General features: G+C 32.8%; 1 protein-coding gene across 4 annotated transcripts; it reads left to right on the top strand.

The window, feature by feature from the left end:
- The first annotated feature begins 429 nt into the window (after positions 1–429).
- Positions 430–20,741, top strand: LOC149083133 (putative RNA-binding protein Luc7-like 1). Of its 4 annotated transcripts, none has more exons than XM_089236269.1 (10): positions 430–646; positions 3,738–3,832; positions 10,042–10,102; positions 10,489–10,587; positions 12,210–12,320; positions 15,757–15,900; positions 16,936–17,112; positions 17,594–17,751; positions 19,171–19,356; positions 20,478–20,741. In XM_089236269.1, exons 4-10 carry the CDS (start codon positions 10,492–10,494, stop codon positions 20,530–20,532), a joined length of 927 nt encoding a protein of 308 aa, XP_089092395.1. In that variant the 5' UTR covers positions 430–646; positions 3,738–3,832; positions 10,042–10,102; positions 10,489–10,491; the 3' UTR covers positions 20,533–20,741. The 4 variants fall into 4 exon arrangements, with proteins under 4 accessions (XP_089092395.1, XP_089092394.1, XP_089092397.1 ...); XM_089236271.1 differs by lacking the exon at positions 430–646 and adding an exon at positions 5,776–5,811; XM_089236268.1 differs by lacking the exon at positions 10,042–10,102 and having other exon boundaries at positions 440–646.
- Positions 20,742–21,688: the final 947 nt, after the last annotated feature.

Here is a 21,688-nt window from a genome sequence, read left to right as displayed (position 1 = left end):
TTTTACAAATTTCAGATGAAATGACGTTATCCTGTGTGCCGATAGATGGCATCAAACTTCAAATTTTTTTCTTCATGTATTTCAGGATATTCAGAATTCATTATTAACGGATTAAATCCGTTAATTAGAATAATATGCATTACGATCTATTGCAGTTTTGAAGTAGTATTTCATTTCCTACCATGGACAATTTTTCAGGGATTTCAGCAACAGATTTAGTGATTTTCTCAAACAAATATGGTCAACAGGAAATATAGTTGAAAAATTAGTCAAATAATGAAGTTAAAATAGTCAATAAACTAATTTCTTTAACTTTCTAAATTAATCGAATTAATTGATTATCCATCTTACAAAAAAAATAATTCAATTTTCTGGAAATTTAATTTCTTAGACAAATGAAGTTCACAAAAAAAAAACTAGAATAGACTTCTGACCCGGATGACGACGATGCAAATTGCTGTCTTTTCGGCCGCCATTTCTTAATATTAATGACTATGAGGGGCTGCAACTATTTGTAGTTGAATCAGTAGCTCGTTGAAAGACGATCTCATATTAGTTATAATATCAATCACGAAGATTTCAAAAATGTCGGCTCACGAACAGATGAGGGCTATGCTTGATCAACTTATGGGCACTGGTAGAGATGGTAGGTATTTATATACAGTATCATCATCCTATTGACACTTTAGTTGGGTTTTTTTCTGCCTTGAGAGGAATTGATTTGTTCACGCAAGCACTTTGTTGACAGATTTTCAACAGCTGTTGATTAGTAAAAGCTTAGCCTAGCTATGGTTGAGATTGAATTCAATCATAGTTGGCCCGATATTTACTACCTTTGATATAAAAATTCGCCATGTATGTCGTTTTTATGGATATTAATTAATTCTTATTACGATTTATACAAACAAAAGAAAATTAACTCTTACTAGCGTAATAACCACTTTAAAAAGACTGTCTTAAAATATTTTGTTCAATGCAGTACAGTGTATTTAACAATTACAGTGGATCCTGCCCACTTTGTTTCGACTTTTTTTTTATATGTTCTCAACTCGTAAGTCGGGTTTTCCCAGGAGCAATTTTTCTGTGCATGGTGAATTGCCCAGTGCGGCATGTCTCCCACTTAATAGGGAAAGGGGTACAATCATTTTCCTACAGAGGGCAACACGCCTCACACCTGTGCTCTATGTTCGGCGTGATTGGCAGACTGCTTTTGCAGGAGTCAAATATGTCATACGCAGTACGTTTCGTTTATCTTTTCGGGGAACAGTGGCAGTATAATCCAGATTTTTTTTGGCACCAAACACGCCTGACTAGAAGTTGCAAAGGCCGTTGCAAGGTTTAAGCTGGATAAAAAATTCCTTTCGCGAAAATGGGAAAAGCTTTAGCACAACTACTTTTTTTGCATTCTACGATTTTAAATGCGACCGTAGCTTAGCCACTCTGATGCTGGGGGAAAAAAAACAGCATAGATAACATAAAAAGCGGACACCAACAATGATAGTATAAATATTCTCTATATAAAAAAATAAAACCTGGACTTGCTTTTAAATAATAAACATATGACAAATAATATGTCACTGCATTTTATATAATGCATATGGACTTACGGGAAATTTCAAAGTAGAGGTAGCTAGAAATAACGTCATATTTCATAACCACACTAAAAAACACGCAGAAGGAGCAAAAAATAATTATAATAATTTATAGGAACAATAGTCAAATCCCGTTATAATGAACTCCTTAAGACCGGAGAAATCACTTGGTTACAATGAAATTGTTATAAAATAATTCCAGGTTTTTGCATTGTTCTCAAGTAAACTTATCTGGGGGATTAGAAAAGGGAACAGCTTTGGTATAAGGGGCAACTTGGTACGTTTCGACGCCAAACATGTCCGACAACTTGACCAAAAGTCGCCAAAGCCATTAAACACTGCAAGAGCCGAAAAAAGTCGCCAGCGTAGAAAATAATAAAAACCTATTCAAATATGAAACACAAGAGAAATATAGTATAAACGTAAATAAGATCTGGATTATAAATATGATTTCTGGGTTAATAAATGATACGAGGCTGTGGGACACACTGTTGACACCCCAGCAAACCTAATGTTAAAACCAACAAGCATAATTATAATAATAAAAATATCAATGACTAAACATGAAAACAATATAAGGTATCCGTTCTTTTACATAAACAAAGGTCCTGCGTGTTGTATAAATAAGTATATTCTATGTATAAAAAATTAAAATCTGTACTCTCTTTCTGGGTATCCAGATTCTTTTAAATGAAATAAGAAAAATAAAGATACAACCTTACCAGCAGACAAAAATGTAATCCTAGCGCTTGGAATGAAAAAGACAAAATGACTGTTCAAAAGTTTTATAAGTTGTGCTAGAAACAACTAGTGCCACCATGGTATCGGAGGAACATTCAGGAACAATGAAAACCCAGCAGAATAACTACAAACCAGCGCACCAGCGGTGGCAACTTATCATTGGAAAAAAAGCCGCCAACTTTTCATGTCTTGTACCAAAGCTGTTCCGCAGAAGGTACTGCTTTTAGATGAGTGGAGACTGAGCTATTCATGTTGCACGCAGCTTTGAAAACCTGCTACTAGGTTTCCAAAAAGCGGGTTTTTTGCTCAGCTTGAAGGCGAGGATTGGTTAAGAAACTCAAATTTCAGTTCTTTTACCAATCTCCAAAAAACCGAATAGGGTCATTTCGCATCAGCAAAAACGTTTAATTCTATCATGCTGCATATTTGTGTTTTCCCAGCATGGCACATCAGCTCTTCTGTCATTTGCATGTCTCCATTTAAGCATTTGTGTGAGCATTTTGTGAGAGCACTACAAAGGTGCAGAGGAAATCTGTGAATGTATGGAGTCCGTTTCCTCTCGAACCAGTTGCTAATCACGCCTTACATAAAGTTAGTGGGAGACATCTTGCATTCCGTAAAAAAAGTTGTAAAGCTTTTCCTATTGGTGAGTGGAAGACATATCGCGCTGGGTGATTTACATTTCATGTGGTGCAAAAAAACTACTACTGTGGGAAAACTGCTTTACCAACACAAGATTTACCGTTGAAAGTGTTTTCACACTCGAGTGTGAAAACACTTTTTTTTTTTTTCTAGGAACAGGTTTTCTGTGGCGCATGCAACACAAATCACCCAGTGCGACATTCATCACCAAGCTAGTGTATTTTTGTGTGTTAATTATACCCAGGTTAGATATGCAACCCATCAAGCCACAGTAATTTTTTTGTCAAAAAATATATATATGTCTATATCATTATATAAATAGTTTTTCTCACAAATTTCACTTTTTTTTCTTTTTATCTTGTCAGAGTTTCTTTTTATACCCATGTATCAAACGGCATGAAAAAACTGGATTTGCTGTCTGCTGGATCGTTTCGCATCAGCATATCGAACTTTAACCAGGGGTCCCTGGCTGCTTTGTAAATTGGGCAGCCAAAGTTTGAGTTATTTGTGAAAAATGTTTGAATCATTTTGAAAATTGGCAGTTGCGTTACAGCAAAAATCTCGTTTTAACAAACACTTTTATAATTTTCCAGATAAGTTTACATAGCAACAATGCAAAACCCTGGAATTCCTTTATAAAAAAATTTTGTTATAACGAAGTGATTTCTCCGGTCTCTTGAAGTTTGTTATAACAAGATTCAACTATATATATAATACAAATATACTTTTTTTTAAATTTGAGTTTTTCTCCCCCTTTCTCAGGTGAAAACAATAAATTCAAGGTGCACTTTACAGATCCCAAAGTATGCAAAAGCTTTTTGCTGGCCTGTTGCCCGCATGACATCCTTGCTGCAACGGTAAGTAATTGACCTGTTGGGTATGGGCAGGTTCACAATTTTTGTTTTTAATTATTGAAATTTAGATATGCTTAATGTCTTTTTTTTTTTGTGCGGCATTTTTGTATTCATTTATTAGTAACATTTTGTTTTGGAGAAGAATATGAGTATATATATATATATATATACAAAATTTTTCGGTTGTACATGATGGATTGTGTTCAGTTATTGTGTATGCGCGATATATGGATTCATTAATATTTTTAATAGCACCTTCGTTCTATTGGATTGGGAAATTTTTTTCACGATATTAATCATTGCTTTGAGTTTGGGGTCACATACTTTATATGTGACAAAGTTCTAAATTTCTGGCCGTAGTTTTCTTTTTTGTGAGGTTGTGCTGTTTAGTAGGGGGGCTGTATTCAGGAATTCTAAAGGCACTGTATTTGCAGCAAATATTGAATCATTGCTCCATGTATCAAAAGAAATCTGTACACTGGAAATCTGAGCTGCGAGAAAAATTTTTCTGATGAATATTGTCACTAATCTGATCCATTCAGATTTAGTTTTAAACATTGGGATTGAATCTGTTTTCTCTTCTTGGGAATGAATAAAACATAACGGCACATCAGTTTATTCATTGTGTTCCTATAATATAATTGTTGAGGGGAGGGGCATTTAGGCTATGAATTTGAATTGATTCTGGAAAACCAGATTGGGGGCATCTTTTTTTCCCATATGAAAACTGAGTTATAGAAATCTTATGCAATTGTGTATATGATATTTCACCTACATTATAGGTTCAGGTGGCATTTATTTTTCTCGTATTCATATTTTTTATACGAAATTATACTAGTTACTAATTTTGGTCTTTTCGTTCTTAGTCTATTTTTCTGATCATGTTGAGGGTTCTTATAAGTTGATGTGTTCTGTTCAGGTTATTTCACCCTTTGTTCATAAATTTGTTTTTTCTTTGTTCTTGTTCATATTCCACTATCAATGATCACAAAACATGAAAGCTTTGCAATTATGTCTATTTCTGAGGAGGTTTTTTTTTGTCAATTGTGGGATATTGGGAAATAAATATTTTGAGCGTCGCATATTGTGGCTCTACCTAATAGCATATTGTAGCTGTGTATAGTTTTACATATTTTTTATGTAGACGCACAATCTTTTCTTAGTAAATTATCCTTGGTGAATAGTTTTGTGATCTTTCTTTTTTTTATATAAAATATTCTTCACGAGTACAACACAAGGAAATTCTTCACTTCGAGGAAACACTTCATGCAAAGAGACAACGTTCTCTAGCTGTAATTTTTCTTATTCAATGCCATTTTGATGTGGTATGTCGGTATGATTTTGAATGGAATTGGAAGAAAGTTTTCTCAAGCCTGTTTATACTTTAAAGAAAATTTTGAACACCTTTTTGGCTTTATTGTCATTGAATATTATTTCCAGAATTGACTGTCAAATCATTTGGACAGGATATTCCAAACTTGAATTTATTTCAGCCATTGAAACTTTGGAAGAGTTGTTTTTAATATATACTACTTTTCCAGTTATACAAACTGTATAAAAAAAAGCTTTTTATTATTTATTTTGGGAAAACTTGCTTTAAAATTCTTGTTTGCTGGAATGGGGGAAATTTCAGATAATCGGGCAGAAAAAAAAGGATTAATTTTAATTTATAGCTCATTTCTTGCAGTCAAATTTTTACTGATTTATTTTAATATATCAAATGGAATACCAACTTTTATTTTTCTTCTTGTGTTTGTTTTCCTTAAATATTTCCTGGCTGGGATTCCATAAATTTTTCCATAAATACCTGTAAAAGAAATTCAAATTGTATAGATAGTAATTTCAACTTCACTTTAAAATATTGGTTTTAAGAATCATTTTCTATAAGCTTATCTGAATTGTCAAGAAATAAAGGATATTAAAATCTATACTTTTAATTTTTTTAGAGATGTATAACAATCATGTAGGAGTGTGGTGTTCACGTGAGTATTTGATAATACTGGCCTTTCATCTTCTTATTTTACTTATATAACTTAATAAAATTTCAAAGTAAAAGAAATAATTTATTTAAATTCATTAGGTTATCACCCCTGCAAACAATTCAGTTTCAGTGTAATATTATTGCAATCGTGAACTTAAAAAGCCTTAAAAAATGAAATATCCCAAAAAATAGTCATGTGTTCGTGTTCTTTATTAAGAAAAGCAAGCGTATATAATGGACCTCTGGTTCAGATTTATAAATTATGCTTAGATTTATTCTCGTTTGAGATATTTCGAAGTGAGTTACTAAAAAAATTAATTTAAAAAGAAATTGGTTGTCCGAAGAGGAAAATTATATTTTTAAAAAGATGTTAGAAGGGGAAAAATCTGTTTTCACGAATAATTGTAGCACTTACTTTTGAGCTTTCATCATAATTTTTTTAACATTTATTCATCAAAAGAATGTATCCTGTGTTTGGCTTCCTATAAAGAAGACTGGAAATTAACTGATTGTCAAAAAAGGTTAGGTTCGATGAATTGAGTAAGTAAGATTGTGAATGCATAAAATTTTATGGCATTGTTTGCCATAAAATTGTTTGCCGACTGAGAAACAATGACATAATATAAATTCGCTCTGATAAAAATCAGGGACATCTTTGGGGGGGGGGCATTTTCTAAGGGCATTAAAGTGATGAATTGTAAGACAATGTGTAAAATTACATTTTGGCAATTAAGCCTGGGCCATGCATGGTTTAGTTCTCTGTCGAATCACAAATTTTCAATATTGTTCAAGTGCCTCCATATTAGTTTTTGTCATGGAATTCAGTTTTTAAAATCGAAAAATAATTCGTTTTATTAAGACTAGTTGGCTATATGTCCATGAATATTCTAAATTTAATTAATAAGCAAAAATGATTTGTCTTCAAAGAACCCTGCAATTATTTTTTCATCCTGTTTGGTAAGGTTGGCCCTGAGTCTGAGTGCTGCTGAGAGCTGGTGCCTCTGTACTATAATTGTGTGTAAGATACAAATTTCATCTCAACTTGTGGCCTTGTTGATGGCACTGCCCCCTTGATTCGAAACTACAGAAAGCACCTCAGAGCATTTCTTTGGACAGTGCATTTATTTGTCAAAAACCAAGACTGCCTCTTAAAATCGAGATGTCTCATCACCCTAGTTTATGGTGTTATATTTTCATGCTTAAATAGTATATATATAATTTTCAACATTTTTTGTCAACTGAAGGAGAGCGATTATGAATAAATTTTGGAGTGGATACATTATTTTTCAATGCATAATGCATGTGTGTTAATTGCATTTTTAATTGGGTTGCTGTATTTTTGAAACATATGACAACCATATTTTTATGGGCATCTTTTTATCAGCCACCTCGTTGGGCATTTTGCCTGTTGTGGCGTTGTATTTGTATTTGTATTAATGCTTAATATCTAGGTTAGGAATTGTATTAAGTGATGCAGCTTCATTTGAATAAGATGATGCTCTGGAATTTTATGACACAACGTTGCCACTCCTTTTTTGATACTTTAACTGTGTGAGTTGAATCTCTGGGTCAGCCAGTTTTGACTTAGTCAGTTCCAGCAGATTTTTTTCATATACAACTAGAACTTAGTTTATGTTAAAATTTATTAGTTATAGAAAAAAAAAGGCCATGTTATCAGCCACAGCACCACTGCTGTTATTGTGATTGCATAAACAGTGAGTTTGGGTTATGAATTGTAAAAGGAAATTTGGTGAGTAAAAAATGCATTTGTAGTTTGAAAATTCTCTTGATGTGAATGAGTATTAACTGGGGAAGGAAAGGTTCTCTCTATGAATTTTTCATGTCAAGTCTTCAGTATACATTCTGTTCGATGCTGTCTGTTGGAAAATCTTGAGTTTTTAAAGAATGTTCTGTAAGTCATTTGTTTTCGTACATGTGTATAATTTAGTTTTGTTTATTAGTTACAAATCTTTATATATATATTGATATTAGTAATGTTACTTGCATTTTGAATGGATAAATTTTCACAGACGTTTATACATAATTCATCTGTACCATCTCAGAGACAGTTTGTTCATGAGAAAAATTAAAAAATTTTCAACATCAATTACATTGTTTTTAGAAGAATAAAAAATATCAGGCTTGTGTGAGATGTTCAGTCAAACCTTGTTGGGAGGTCACTCTTTGGAGAGCAAAAATATGACCCCGAAAGCATTGTGACTTTCTAAACAGAGTAAGCCGTGGCATTGCAACTGCTCCTCCTTATTCCATTGATACGTGTGTACACCGGAAAATCACCTTTTTGTAATTCACACAATTGTTGTCTTAAAAATTGATCAAGTTATATATAAATTAATTTTAAATTATCTCTTAGTTAACCCTCTTACCGGGCAAGCATGCTTGCCGGTATGCAAGAGGGCCTGGGTTCGAGTCCCGGCGGAGACGTGATGACTTTTCTTTCCGAGCTCACCTCAGCATAATATCCGGAAATTAACTGTTTCCTTGATATCTCTGGCTGAGAAAAAAAGCCATCTATATTAACATTTAGTCTGAAAAAAGATTAAACTCATTTATAGTAATCAAAACAACTAAAAAAGAAAAATTAATTGGTGAAAGTATTATAGTCCACAGTATCCATTGAAATATTGTTGAGAGATGATGACAATAACACAATTGTCTTTCCTGAAATCAGGCTTCTTGAATGAGCTGCTCCCCCCACCTCAAACTCAGCTCTGTAGGCCCACCAGCCTACCCATATTGGAGCCATGTGACTGAAATAGAGGGAAACCCAGCAAAGTGGCCCTTGAGCTTATGTGACAAATTCCTTATTTCCGTGAAAGTTTTTGAAGGGTTTCATTTTTAGCTTTAATATTTTGTGATTTCAGAAAAGTGATCCCTTGAAAGGAGTTCGAAGAGGTATTATCGGGAGTTTAATAACATTAGTGTATCACAGAGGACAATTGTGTTATCCAAAGAGTGGATACGCTGGTAAACTGTGACATATTATCTGGATGACCTACAAACAAGGTTTGACTGTATTTATTGGGAAAATAAATTCAATACTGTCCTAAAAAATAAAGTCAATGATAATGTAGTCTTAAAATAAGATCTACAACTGTCTATACAGGTGTAAGACAAGCATGCATGTCTGGTTATATAATCAGTGATACTATGACATCTCTCAATTTATCTTCAAAGTTTGAGGAAGAGGTAAAAAAATTTTTGAATGGAAAAGGGGCGAAGTTGTGGCTATGGTGCTGCAAAAAGATTTGAAACAAAACACCTTTCCTGTTAAAATAAATAGGTCTAAACTAATTTTTTGTAGTGATGTATGTGAACACACGAGATTCAGAAAGTTTGAAAATTTGCTTACTTGGGAAATATAAGTGGTAGCCTATATAGCTGGAGAATTCTTACAGTATAAAATGTCTTTGATAGGATTCCTAACCATATAGTCTGTAACACCAACTTTAATACTGTATGAGGGGTTTGAAAGAATTTTATAAAAAATTTTGATATTGTTTGCGAAATTTCTTGTCCCATAACAGTGGCCACCTGATTCCACTCATGCAGAATATCAGTGAAATAGATGTTCTGAGTGAGAGATGATGCAGTTTCGTATTTCCTGTTCTTTTTCATATCTAGTGCAACTTTTATCCTCTCTCTAGCACCTTCTATATTTCCCAACTATTAGCAATTTTTGAAACTATTCAGTTTTCTCTCTCAGAATCTTTTTTTTTTTTTAAATCTCCCTGTATTTTTGTTAGCATCTCTACTGAATTTGATGCTACTCCATTCTTTTCAGATCAAACAATGAATGGTTTTGCATTGTATTAAATGTATTATTGGCCACTGCTTATTGTGCTGTAGCACTTTAAAGTTTCAAAACACTTGAATGCTTGTTTCATAAACTGGATGATTATGGGATAGCTCTAATGACCTAATATAGTTATGATCAAACTCACCTATTTTGCTGTGAGTGCATTGAGGCATGATGAGTTAGTTGTCATTGGTATGAATATAACAATGTGCCCATAACTTTTGGCGACTGCCGATCGGGAAATGTTTTTCGTGCATGGAGCCATACGAAAATTCAAAAATTGGGCAGATTTCATATAGCTCTTGAAGAAAAAAAAATGTATCCTGTTCACAAATAGTGTGCTTCGTGTAGTATGTAAAAGTGTGTTATATTTATCATTTTGTAACCGAGACTTGTCGTTTTTCCTTGAAGGCATCACGAAGTTGGGGCCATAATGTCCATGAGCAAGTCGGCAATCTAGTAACAGCTATTGGTAAAAATGTGCATTCCTACTGTTTGTTTAGCATTTTGAGCTTTATGACAAGAATTATTTTGGGAGGAAAAGTATTAAAACAAATGGATATTTCAGTGAAAATACGTATGCACATAAATTCATACTTGGAGTAATTTGTTTTTATTATACATATACTGCTTACAATTTAATAAAGGTGACATTTATAGTTTCGTGAAGATGGAGGACTAGGAAGGGAGAGATGGTTGGATTTCAAACTTATATTGTTATTCCTCATACAAAAGGGGAATGTAAGGTTTTGGGAGCTTGTCATAGGGCTTGATCTGTGTTTCTCTTCACAATGTGATCAACTAACTTTGCTATTGATATCCTAATCTGGTGTTTTTTATGAAATTTTATTTTTTCAGCGCATGGATCTTGGAGAGTGTCCAAAGTATCATGATCTAGCCTTACGTGCTGACTATGAACAAGCAGCCCAAAAAAGGGACTATTTTTATGATGTGGATGTAAGTAATTTTGTATATGCACAATATATATATATTCACATTATTTGCATTTTTCTGTTGCTTCCAATTTTAACATTTTTGTAATTTAAATGTTAAATTCAAATTCCGTGATATCCAGGGCAGTCTCGTCTTAGTATTCTCTGAAGATCGAGTCTTTAAGTAATGCTTTAGAAGTCTGGAAATTCAGCAAAACTTAGATTAATCGTCACCGTCCAGACCAGGGCTGTGACAGATAACAGAAATCTTTGATACAATACAGTAACATTATTTCACTGCGAGCTTGGGACGAAAATGAAAGTCCTTTAAAAGTGAATTCATACATATTGCATTTAATTTTACAAAACAATCAATATAAGAATAGTAATGTGCAAAAATGTATTGTAATGCTTATAAACCTTGTTACCTTAAAATAATTTGTCATCTCCTTCTGTGTCTTAATTTAAAAATGTGTCGGTTGTTGATACATATTTTTTTAGATGATGACGGATAACAGAAAATGACAGTTAATCAAAGTTTTACTGTAATTTAAAATCAGCTGAGCGCCTCTGAAACAAGGCATGGTGGTTGTTTAACATTTTAAGAGCAGCATATTTGCTTTTAATGTGAAGCTTAAATGAATGACTACAGCAATACCCAAATGTTATGACATAGGTGAAATTGACAATAAGTAACGTTAGTCAAATTCATATAGTCTAAGCAAAATGTTTCATGCAAATACATATGAATATCAGATACAGCTAAGGCAGTCATCAGTGAAGACATAAGTCAATCTCTCTTTGTGGCCGGTTTTTATAGGAACAAACAATAGGCTTCACAGACATAATGTTAAAATTATCTTTGTCCATCTGCTTATTACAAACAGTATTTTTAAGATAGCTTATCGGGATTGTTTCATCATGAAAAATATATTTTAGTGATGATAAATTAGAAATTTAAGACTCTTTTTTAACCTGTTCTTTCGAAAAATAAAAACGGGAGACACCTTATAAGCTCATCATCTATGGATAATGGGAGCATTTCAGTTGACAATTAAAAAAGTTGATTAAAAAAAAGCTTGTATGTTTTTTGTAATGAATCTTGTAAGGCGCATATACATTAGCGTGCCGATCTTGTAATGTATGACCCCTGCACCGGTTCTAATCCGTTTGTGGGTACAGACACAAACTTGCTCTGTGTTCCTTTTCTTTCCTTTGTGTTTATTGGAAAAACAGATTCCTGGTGAGTTCAGTTCAAACAGCTGCAAGGGGTTAATGGCTTGATTGGAAATGTAAAACTTGTCAGATAAAAATAAGCAGCATTTACTATTATAGTTTTTAAACTGTTCCCTTATACCTGACATCTGTTGTAATAGGGTTTGTTATAACGAGGTTCTACTTTATTTGTAATGATGTGATTTTTTTAGTATTTTACAATTGTTTTTAACTAATAGACATTTAAAAGCCCTGAACTAAACCTTGAAAAACATGAGCATCTTATTTGATGTTAATCATTTTTATTCATTATAAAGTTATGTGTAATTATATTCCCTTATTTATGCTTTTTTTTATTGCAGTTTTTATTTTTTACTTTGTAAAATTTTTCTAATTTTGTAAATATTGATTTTTTTTATTTTTTTTTCAAAGGCTATGGAACACTTGCAAAACTTCATTGATGAATGTGACCGCCGTACTGAACAAGCAAAACGTAGATTGGCAGAGACTCAAGAAGAATTGAGTGCTGAAGTGACAGCTAAAGTACATTCTTTTTTAATCTATGTATAGGTCTATATATAGTTGAACTTGTACAATGCACAAAATCATTAGAGAGGGAAATATCAAAATTGTGCCTCCTAGAATTTCAGTCATAACTTTGCTTCTTGTCCGAAATGATTGTCTTTTAAAATCTGCAGTTTTAGTATTTAGTTAATTGTAGATTATCTAATAGATGAGCTACATCTTGAAAATGTTTCTTTTCATTTTTAGGTTGTGCATTTGTATAACAGCTCAAAATTCAAAACTTGGCCACCAACTATTCTTTTAAGCAAAATTAATCTAATATTGTTTATATGCTTAACTCCCATTTAATTGCATTTAAAGTATTAGGCTATTAGTTATGTATTTAGACTAAACTAGCACATCACTTATTCTTGATTGAAAATTAGTTATTGGTTAGATCAACGAAAGAAAATTTCAAATCAAATATATCACAAAACTAAAAAATACTAGCAAGTCAGAAATTCAAGGAGCTTGACAAACACAAAACTTTAAGCATTGACTGTTATTAAACAAAGCAATTCCCAAACTTTGCTTCTTTATTTGCAGCTGTAGATTTCTTTCAAACACTTTTTCTGAACTGTCATTTTCTTATTTTGTTATAAATGTATCCTCAGTTGGAAGTACACACATAGTTATTTCCACCAGGGCTTGGAAAATTCCTGCCACCAAGTTGTCATGTTGACTAGAAAATCTGTATTGGCACCTAAAATTTTCAATGTATAATTTCAATATGTGATTTCAAAATTGGAGTGTGAGTGAGGCAAAATTTTCTGATTTCATGACTGTGTTTCTTAACATGGAAAGGGGGAATATTAAGTTCTGGAAAGATGTAAAAACAATTTAGGACCATTTTTCTTGAATAAGAACCATGCTTGCTTCCCAAGAAATTTGGCTGGCATTTTTTGTTTTGTCAATCCCCGATTTCTAATGTCCTTTATGTGAGCAAATCAGATTTCTCACCCCTAGTGAAAGAGATGAAAATAACCTAATACTATAAAGTAGTAAACATTAGTGGATAATTCTTTTGTTGATTGTGATAATTTTTTGCTTTTTAATGTTTGTTGTTACAGAGTGAGTAAAAACAAAATATTGTGTAAACTGGTTTTAACTTTTTTTTTTCTTTTGTGAGGTGTGAAAGTTAATAAAAAGGTTGTTTAAAAAATAATGTACTTCAGCTGGCAGAGTCAAAAATTTACTTTTGAGACTAGAACTCATTTTCTGCAAATTTGAGAGCAGGGAGCGTAGATAATTTATTTTTCTATGCTTGTTTTCTGCCCTATTTTACTTGTAAAATAATTTCGCAAAAGTTTCCTTTATTGTCCTCCAACTACATGGTGAGACTTGGCCATAGTTCACCAGGTTATGTCAGGTGATTCTTTTCTAGAGGGATAAGCCAAACGTGAAATCTCAGTGGGTGATGAGCTAGCCATTCTTGATGCATTGTTCCACCTAGAGTTGGACCCACTTATAATGAAATGGGAAAAAACAGTGAAACTGTTTGTTATATCTGTACTGACTTGAATTATGTATTTGAGCAAGATAAAACATAATTCAACCCATTGAGATGCCAGTTGGTAAGAAAATTTGCCATTCAAAATTTAAATTGTTTTCTTTGCCAATAAATGGTGGGAGTGGTTACACTCAGTGTTTTTTTTTTCTTTCTAAGAATCAAAGTCGTCTTTAATGGGGTTAAATGCATGATACACATTTTCAATAATCTAAGCATTCTTAAAATAGTGATTAAACTGGTCAGAAGAGGTCAAATTTTAATTACAATTATAATTGAATATATAAACAAAAAATTCATGATGGAATTGTAGATATTAAATCTTTGTGTGTGCGTTAAAATAATTTTTTTGGCTAATAAAGTTTTTTTTAACCGAGGACCAGATTACTGGAATTTTCATCCATTATTTTCGAACCATTTAAAAAGAGTGCTTCATATGAATCTCTCCTTTTAAATTTTCAGTTCACCATCTGAAAACTTTTTCTTCACTTCCTCTTTGCTCTTCACAATTTTGGATAGCAAGCAAGAAATCCCAAATCACTTTGGTATCTCACTTTTCCCGTTTTTGCCTTAAAAACTGTGTAGCTTTAATTTCTGGAGCAACTGACAGCATTTTTGTGCTTGAAGTTCACAAAAATCAACTCGCACATGATAAAACCACCACAACCAACATTTGAATCTAGCTAAAGATTGGCAAATGTGCACTAAAGTTGTTTTGGAGGCTAGATTCTTGGGAATATAAACTTGGTCGTTATATTTCTCTTTCTGGGATTTTCTGCAAACAAAATATGATTTAACAGAAAAAGATTTAAAAAAAAGAAAGAGAAGCACAACCCCTACTAGAATGCCTCTCAAATCCTTTTTGAAAAGGATTTGAAAGTCCCTTCTACCTAGTTTAGTTTTACACAAATTCACATATAACAGCAGAACTTGTATAAATTGATCATCCAAGGTACTCTTCTAGTGATCATAGACAGGTGGTCACCTTATAAGGATAAGCATATAATATGTATCGTCTAAATCAGTGTTTCCCAAAGTGGGCAATATCTCCCCCTGGTGGGCGATTGTATGGTCCAAGGGGGCGATAGAACCTACTGATTTAACATTGGTTCCTATGGGTTTACTTGAGTTGGGGGGCGATGAGAGGAAAAAATTTCTGATTAAGGGGGCGATGGAACAAAAAGTTTGGGAGACTATGGTCTAAATCTAGGATTATATATTTGTCGCTGGCACTTTTCTAGGTGGGGTTCAGATTATATAGGTGGCCATTTTACCAGGTTAAACTGTTTTTCATTGTCATAAGTTTCTTTAATTTTTCATTGTCATATCAAAGTCATACGAGTGTTTAAATATTTGTGGTGTACTTAGCACAGCACATAATTTTTAAGGTTATTTTAATTTTTTATGGTTGCCTGATTGGTATTCCATTGGTTAGTGCGCTAGTCTCTGGTTTGATATGTCTAGGCATGAAATCCCGGTAAGAAGCATGGAAATATAGCTGTTCTGGATCTGCTTTAGATCTTGGTCTAATTAGCTCTGGCGTTCATGAAATGGCAATGGTACTTCAATTAAATGATTTAATTTTTCAAAGAAATTTCCTTAAAAAAAGCAGATACTGTTTGAAAATTTAACAGTTTCACAAATATGCTAAAAGTTCCAGAGATTTTTTATAGATTCATAGAATATAAATTAAAATTTCAACAAAAAAAGAGTTGCAGGAGATCACAATCAGTTATATATTACTATAACTTGTGGTTGGGCCAGCACATGCATACCTCTATATCTCTGAAATTAGCTTAAACAGATCCCAGCTAAGCTTATTAATGTGTTATAAAAGAAAGCATAAAAAACTTGTGTAAAAAATTATGTGAGTTTTTTAATCAATTGTTTGATATATTTTGTTTCCAGTTGAATAAAGTTCATGAATTAGCAGAACAAATTGGCAAAAAATTAGCTCAAGCAGAGAAATTGGGAGCTGAAGGTAATGTAGAGGAATCTATGAAAATGTTGGAGGAAGTTGAAGATGTTCGCAGACAGAAAGCTGTTGCTGAGGTATTCCCAGAATTGTTATTTTTTATATTTTAACTTAGCTGCTTTTTCTCCTTCAGCAACCGTATAATTACTTTAGGCTATATGCAGTGGAAAATCTTGTTATAATGATACTCTGGGCAAAGAAAAGATATCACTGTAGAGAGATTATTATATCTACTGGCAACTTTTACATGTTAGACCAACTTTACAACATATTACATGTAGCCAAAATTATGCTGTTGTAAATATCTCTTTTTAAATCAAATGATGTATAAGTATTTATTTGCTACATAAGATTATAGCTAATAAGGTAATTAATAAAAATGTGTTAGGTATTTCATCTCTGTAAAAGAGTTAACCGCATTACACTTATATGTGTGTGCACTACAAAACAACTGCTTAATAGCAACTTCATTAACTTTCATGCCTGTGATACAAAATAGCCATGTTACTAAAATGACTTCGAAAGAACAAAAACTAATGAGATGTTATGAAATATTATGGTTTCAAAACCCCCTTTAAAAAATACTGTTGCAATATAGATGAATTTATCACTGAAGGATATAGCTAATAAAGAGAAGTACAGAAAAGAGTTTAACATTAGATTGAAGGCAATGCCAAACGCAAAATTTGAAAAAATATTGTACACAGATTTATTGTTGTAGCAAGGTAATGCCATTGATATTTTCTAAAAAATATCTATAATTTTAGTTTTAAACTCTGCCTCAGAGATGGGTGTGCTTCTAACACAATACGCACACCATAAATACATTAAGAAACACTTCCAAGAGTTCTTTCTCAGTATAAAAGAGGAAAAGCTATCTGAGATATTCACAGACCCTACGGAAACAAGTTTAATTTGTCATCTGTCCAATTTTTCTTCTTTTTTTGAAAAAAAATTTTAATAATTGAAGTAATTAATAATTAGTTTCCTAATCATGCTGAAAATCTGCATGGCATGCTATTTCGGCATAGCCAGATTACTAGTTAATGACCATTTTCTGCATCTCGTAAGTTTTCATATACCTGATATTTTCTTGATTTATTTTGTTTTAGCAAGAATATAAAAATTCTATGCCAGCATCAAGCTACCAGCAGCAAAAATTGCGTGTGTGTGAAGTATGTTCTGCCTATTTGGGAATTCATGATAATGATCGACGTCTTGCTGACCATTTTGGTGGTAAACTACATTTGGGATTCATCACTATTCGAGAAAAATTGGATGAATTAAAGGTATGTATAGATAGATATCCATATGCTTATCTAAATCCTTATCCCACTATTTATTTTGATTTGTAATCAAAGACTATGTAAAAATTGTATTTCTTTTGCACAGATTAGAATATAAATTTAAACTTATCTTAGACCTATGAAACTTTTTATATTTATGATATAATTCTCAAGTCAAAAATTTGAGATTTAAGCATATGTATGTTTTTAAAACTTGACTCCAGTAGATTTTTTTTCATTTGTTTGTTGCCATAAAGCCAAATGTAGTCCTAAGTTAATAATTGCCGTAATCTTTTTAGCTCTGAATTGACAAGATTAAACATTCTACATGTGTGAAAAAAATTTAATAATTGAACAATATTGCTTGCATTTTTTTCAAATGTGTGTTGTATTATTTAATTTAAATTATTACAGCACGTGTATATTCTTTTTAAATTAGATTTTTTTTTTTTTTCATATTGACAGTAATTTCATTCCTCTACAGGCTACAGTGAATGATAAAAGACAAGAAGGGAGAGTAGAACGGGATAGAGATTATTATCGTGACCGAGAAGAACGTGATAGAAGAGGTAATTGGGCTGGCAAGTCTTGGGAACCACCACCTCATCGTAGCCGAAGTCGAAGCCCAGTTAGGAGGAGAAGGTAAAGAAAAACATTTAAATTGAACACCTGGTATTTAATATTGCTAGGTGAAAATGTTTTGATATACATATTGTTAAATAACAAACTGAAAATTTTGTTTGTGTAAAAAAACTTGTTGAGAAATAGACATTTATTAAGCTTGTGGTTCTTAACCAGGACCCCCCTTTGGTATCCTTGAAGATTTTAAGAGGTTGGGGGAGTCTGTGAGCTTGGATAGAGTAATAATTTTCTAGCTATCATAAATTTAATTACATTGTTTTTAAGTTATTGGTAAAAATATTATTCTGTAAAGGGCTGTATGGCCATGAAATAAGGGGCTCCTGGCCTTTGTGTTACTGGCACAATGGGTCTGTGGAACGCAGAAAGTTAATAACCCCTGATTTAGGCAATCTTTCTCTTTTTATTTTTCAATTGAACTCTATGATACAGTAAAACCTCGTTATAATGGTACTCTGCAGACCAAGAAAAAATATTGTTGTAGAGGTGTTATCATGATACAGAGTGGTAGCATATATATATCATTTGCCATCAAATTTATGCTGTTATTAGCATCTTTTCTAAATTGCCATTGTTAGTACCATCATAAAATGCATGTATAAGAATTTATTTGCACCAGAAAATTCTTATTTGCCAATTAAAATAATTCATTTACTTTCAAACTTTAAAGTGGTTTATTGCATAGGAGTTTTGTGTACTACGCAGAAAGTAATTTCACTGCAACTTTGTCTACACTTTCAAAGGGTTAGATAGTGAAAAATATTAATGTTATCAAATATCCTTGAAAGAGCAAAAACTAGTGAGAAATTTGAAAATATATTAAAGGGGTGATTTTGAGCAAAATATATATTGTAGCAATTTCAAGATATCCTCACAAATATCGTTATAAACAGGGATTTATCATTGTAAATGATATCTTATCATGAGGAGTTGTTAACATTAGACTATAAGAAATTCCAAACAAGATTTGGGAAAATATCATTATAGAGCGATTTATCGTTATATTGACTATCCTTGAGAGAAGCTAAAAGATATATGAGTAATAAAACAGATGCATCTTCGCGGGGGGGGGGGGGGGAGTTGGAAATTGAAACAAAAGCGATGGGGATGCAGCTTTGCAAAACATGACAAAGATAATAGTAATAGTAATCTCAGATCTTGCAATATAATTGTCAACTCCATCTAGTGACGAGATAATAAAGTAGAAGGATGGCTTTACAGAGATGGCAGCACATGTATGACAAATTATTTCGTCATATCTATGTGAAAAAGACCGAAAAGGTCTGCAAATGCTGTCGTGGGCACCAACATTATGTATGACAGCAATGCAAACGCCGTTGTAACCACTTGACTGGTTAATAACATTCAGTGTTATTTCGAAAAGATAAATGAAATATGAAAATTATGTATTTTATTTCCCAGATCTCGTTCCGGTTCTCGTAATCGTAGTCATCACAGGCGTTCTCGATCTAGGTCAAATGAGCGTCGGAGGAATTCTCGTCACAGGAGGCGTTCAGGCTCCAGAGAACGGAATTGGTCACGTGAAGAACGAGGCAGCCATAGAAGAGATAGATCTAATGAGCGATACCACCGTGACAAAGGCAGAAGGTATTAATATAAATGTTTTAGATGATTTGTAGATAAGAAGTTAGTGACTTTTTAGCATTGAAAGGGGGGATTTTCTGAAGCTTTGTGGATTAAAAGCAGTTTCATAGCCAACAAAAATAAGATAGTAAAATTAGTGATTAATTGTTAGGATAGAATAGAGTTGGTTGTAAGTTTATCAAGCATTGATATCCATTGATAGTAGCACCATTTAATTTTTTTTGTTTTTATACAAGCAAGAATTTTTTATTGATGTTTTTTGTTTTACAATCATCATTATGCAATCTAAAGCTACAAAAGAAATTCGAAATTATGAACTGTTTTATTTTATTGTGCCCCATGACAGGTTGTCAACTCATGTGAGTGTGCTTTCCAAAAGGTTGAGCACCCGTAAGTTAATACCATATTAACGAATTATCATAATCCTAAATTTTGTGCTTATATATATATAAAAATGTAGCCATATGAATGAAGATAAAATCACAATATCAACATCTGGTAACAAGTTCTAGAATTCAAATATATTTCGTGTAGTCTGATCTGAGACATAAATAAAAATTTTCTTTAGAAGTAAAAATGTGTGTATAGCCAGTTTGTCCAGTGGAAATTTGGGTCCATTTTCCAGACTTGCCACAAAATGAAAATCAATGAAGCCATAAATTTGACATTTCAATAGTTTTGTACAAAATCAATCAGATTACTTTTCGCATAATTAAGGAAGGTTTCCATAAAATTCTGATAAATTAAGAAGCTATGCATTCTTAGATGAGACATCCATAATTTTTTATGGGCAGTATATGTATATTTTATCATAATTATTAGTTTTTTATTGGTGCTGTATTTTTGATATAGTTTAAATATGTATTCGACATTCATATTTTTATGGGCATCTTTTTTCAGCCATCTCGTTAGGCATTTTGTCTGTTGTGATATTTGCATTTGTTTAAAAGCAATATCCTACAAAAAAAGTTGGCAGATTCCTGGTATCATGTATATAGGGCTGTTTGAAGTTATTAATATTTTGCATTAGTAATAAAACTTGTAGATTCTTGTTTCTCCAATACGTTTGAAGATTCTTCTGTGTGTAAAAAGGTTTTTCACACAATTATTTTTTTAATCTCTAGGAGCAGATCAAGAGAGCACAGAAGATCAGGTGAACGAGACAACCATGAAAACTGAACATTTCGACATATTTGATTGTTTTTTTATTAGCCCATTTCAAGAATTTACAAGGGCGTAATGTATGTTTACCCATAAATGTTCATTTTATTGCTATTACCAGTTAAGTATTCCAGACATGGCTGTATGAACTTACATAAGTGTTTTGTATTTGTAGTAACTTGCACAAGTAAAGGCTGTAAATAAAAAACCCTCTGAAGGAAAAAGTTTCATATTATCTATTGTTAGAGTAATATTTCCCCCCCCCCCTCCTACTATGTATATATTCATGTTTCTTCCCATATGCACAATTTTTCCCTAACACTTGGGTTTTCTCTCTCCCACGTTGACCACTAACCTATATATGTTCAGTATTTTTCTCTCTGTCATATCTTTTCCTCCATCCTCTGCACACCCATAAGTTATGGGCTCCAGAGACTAATTTTTACATGTGTTTTGCTTGCTGGGACGACAATAGTGGTGTCTTGTTAGAGAAAGTTTGGTTTTTGTTTGTTTTATCACGTGCATCAGGAATCTTTGCAATGATAATAGCCAGCATCAAGGACTGTATAGTCGAGCTGAACAATCACGATTATTTAAATTGGAAATATAAAGTGAAACTTCTATTGATGAAAGAGAATAATGGACTGAATCCAGGTGGAGCAAATCAAAGTGCCCTCAATCTATGGAATGAAGCCAAGCGCAAGCTTGGTATATCGCTAACTGTCGAAGATGATTAGCTGATTCACATCCATGATTGGAAATCAGCAAAAGACATGTGGATTGCTCTGCACAAGAGGAGTACCCTTACCAACAAGGTTCACCTGATGAGAACAATCTGTTCCTTGAAGCTATATATAGAAGAAAGCGGAAATCTTCCTGAGCACGTTGTCCGCATGCAAGAACCTTTTCTCAAGCTGAGGTACCTTGGAGAGGACTCCTTATTGGATAAATGGAGCACTGTGCCATGCTACTCAGCAGCCTGCCAAGAAGCTTTGACCTAATTATCACCGCATTGGAAACACGTGCCGAAACCGAGTTGACATTTGCTGCTGTCCTTTTGACAGCCGTATACATTGATGGGAAATCCCAGCAAACCTCAAGGACAATGCATAACATGCATGTGTACTGGTACTCTTACGATCACCTGAAATAATCTAAATTCACTATTTTAATA

Source organism: Pholcus phalangioides, unplaced genomic scaffold, assembly GCF_987345545.1.
Source record: "Pholcus phalangioides strain wild (caught in Gottingen) unplaced genomic scaffold, Ppha-v1.0 ptg000009l_1, whole genome shotgun sequence".
NCBI lineage: Eukaryota > Metazoa > Arthropoda > Arachnida > Araneae > Pholcidae > Pholcus > Pholcus phalangioides.
This window is presented reverse-complemented; position numbering and strand designations above follow the sequence as displayed.

Excerpts from the sequence above, each read along its gene's own strand:
- LOC149083133 (XM_089236268.1), top strand. The coding sequence starts at position 586 with ATGTCGGCTCACGAACAGATGAGGGCTATGCTTGATCAACTTATGGGC. Across the intron at positions 3,833-10,488 it reads ATGACATCCTTGCTGCAACG|CGCATGGATCTTGGAGAGTG; the intron begins GTAAGTAATTGA and ends TTATTTTTTCAG. Across the intron at positions 10,588-12,209 it reads ACTATTTTTATGATGTGGAT|GCTATGGAACACTTGCAAAA; the intron begins GTAAGTAATTTT and ends TTTTTTTCAAAG.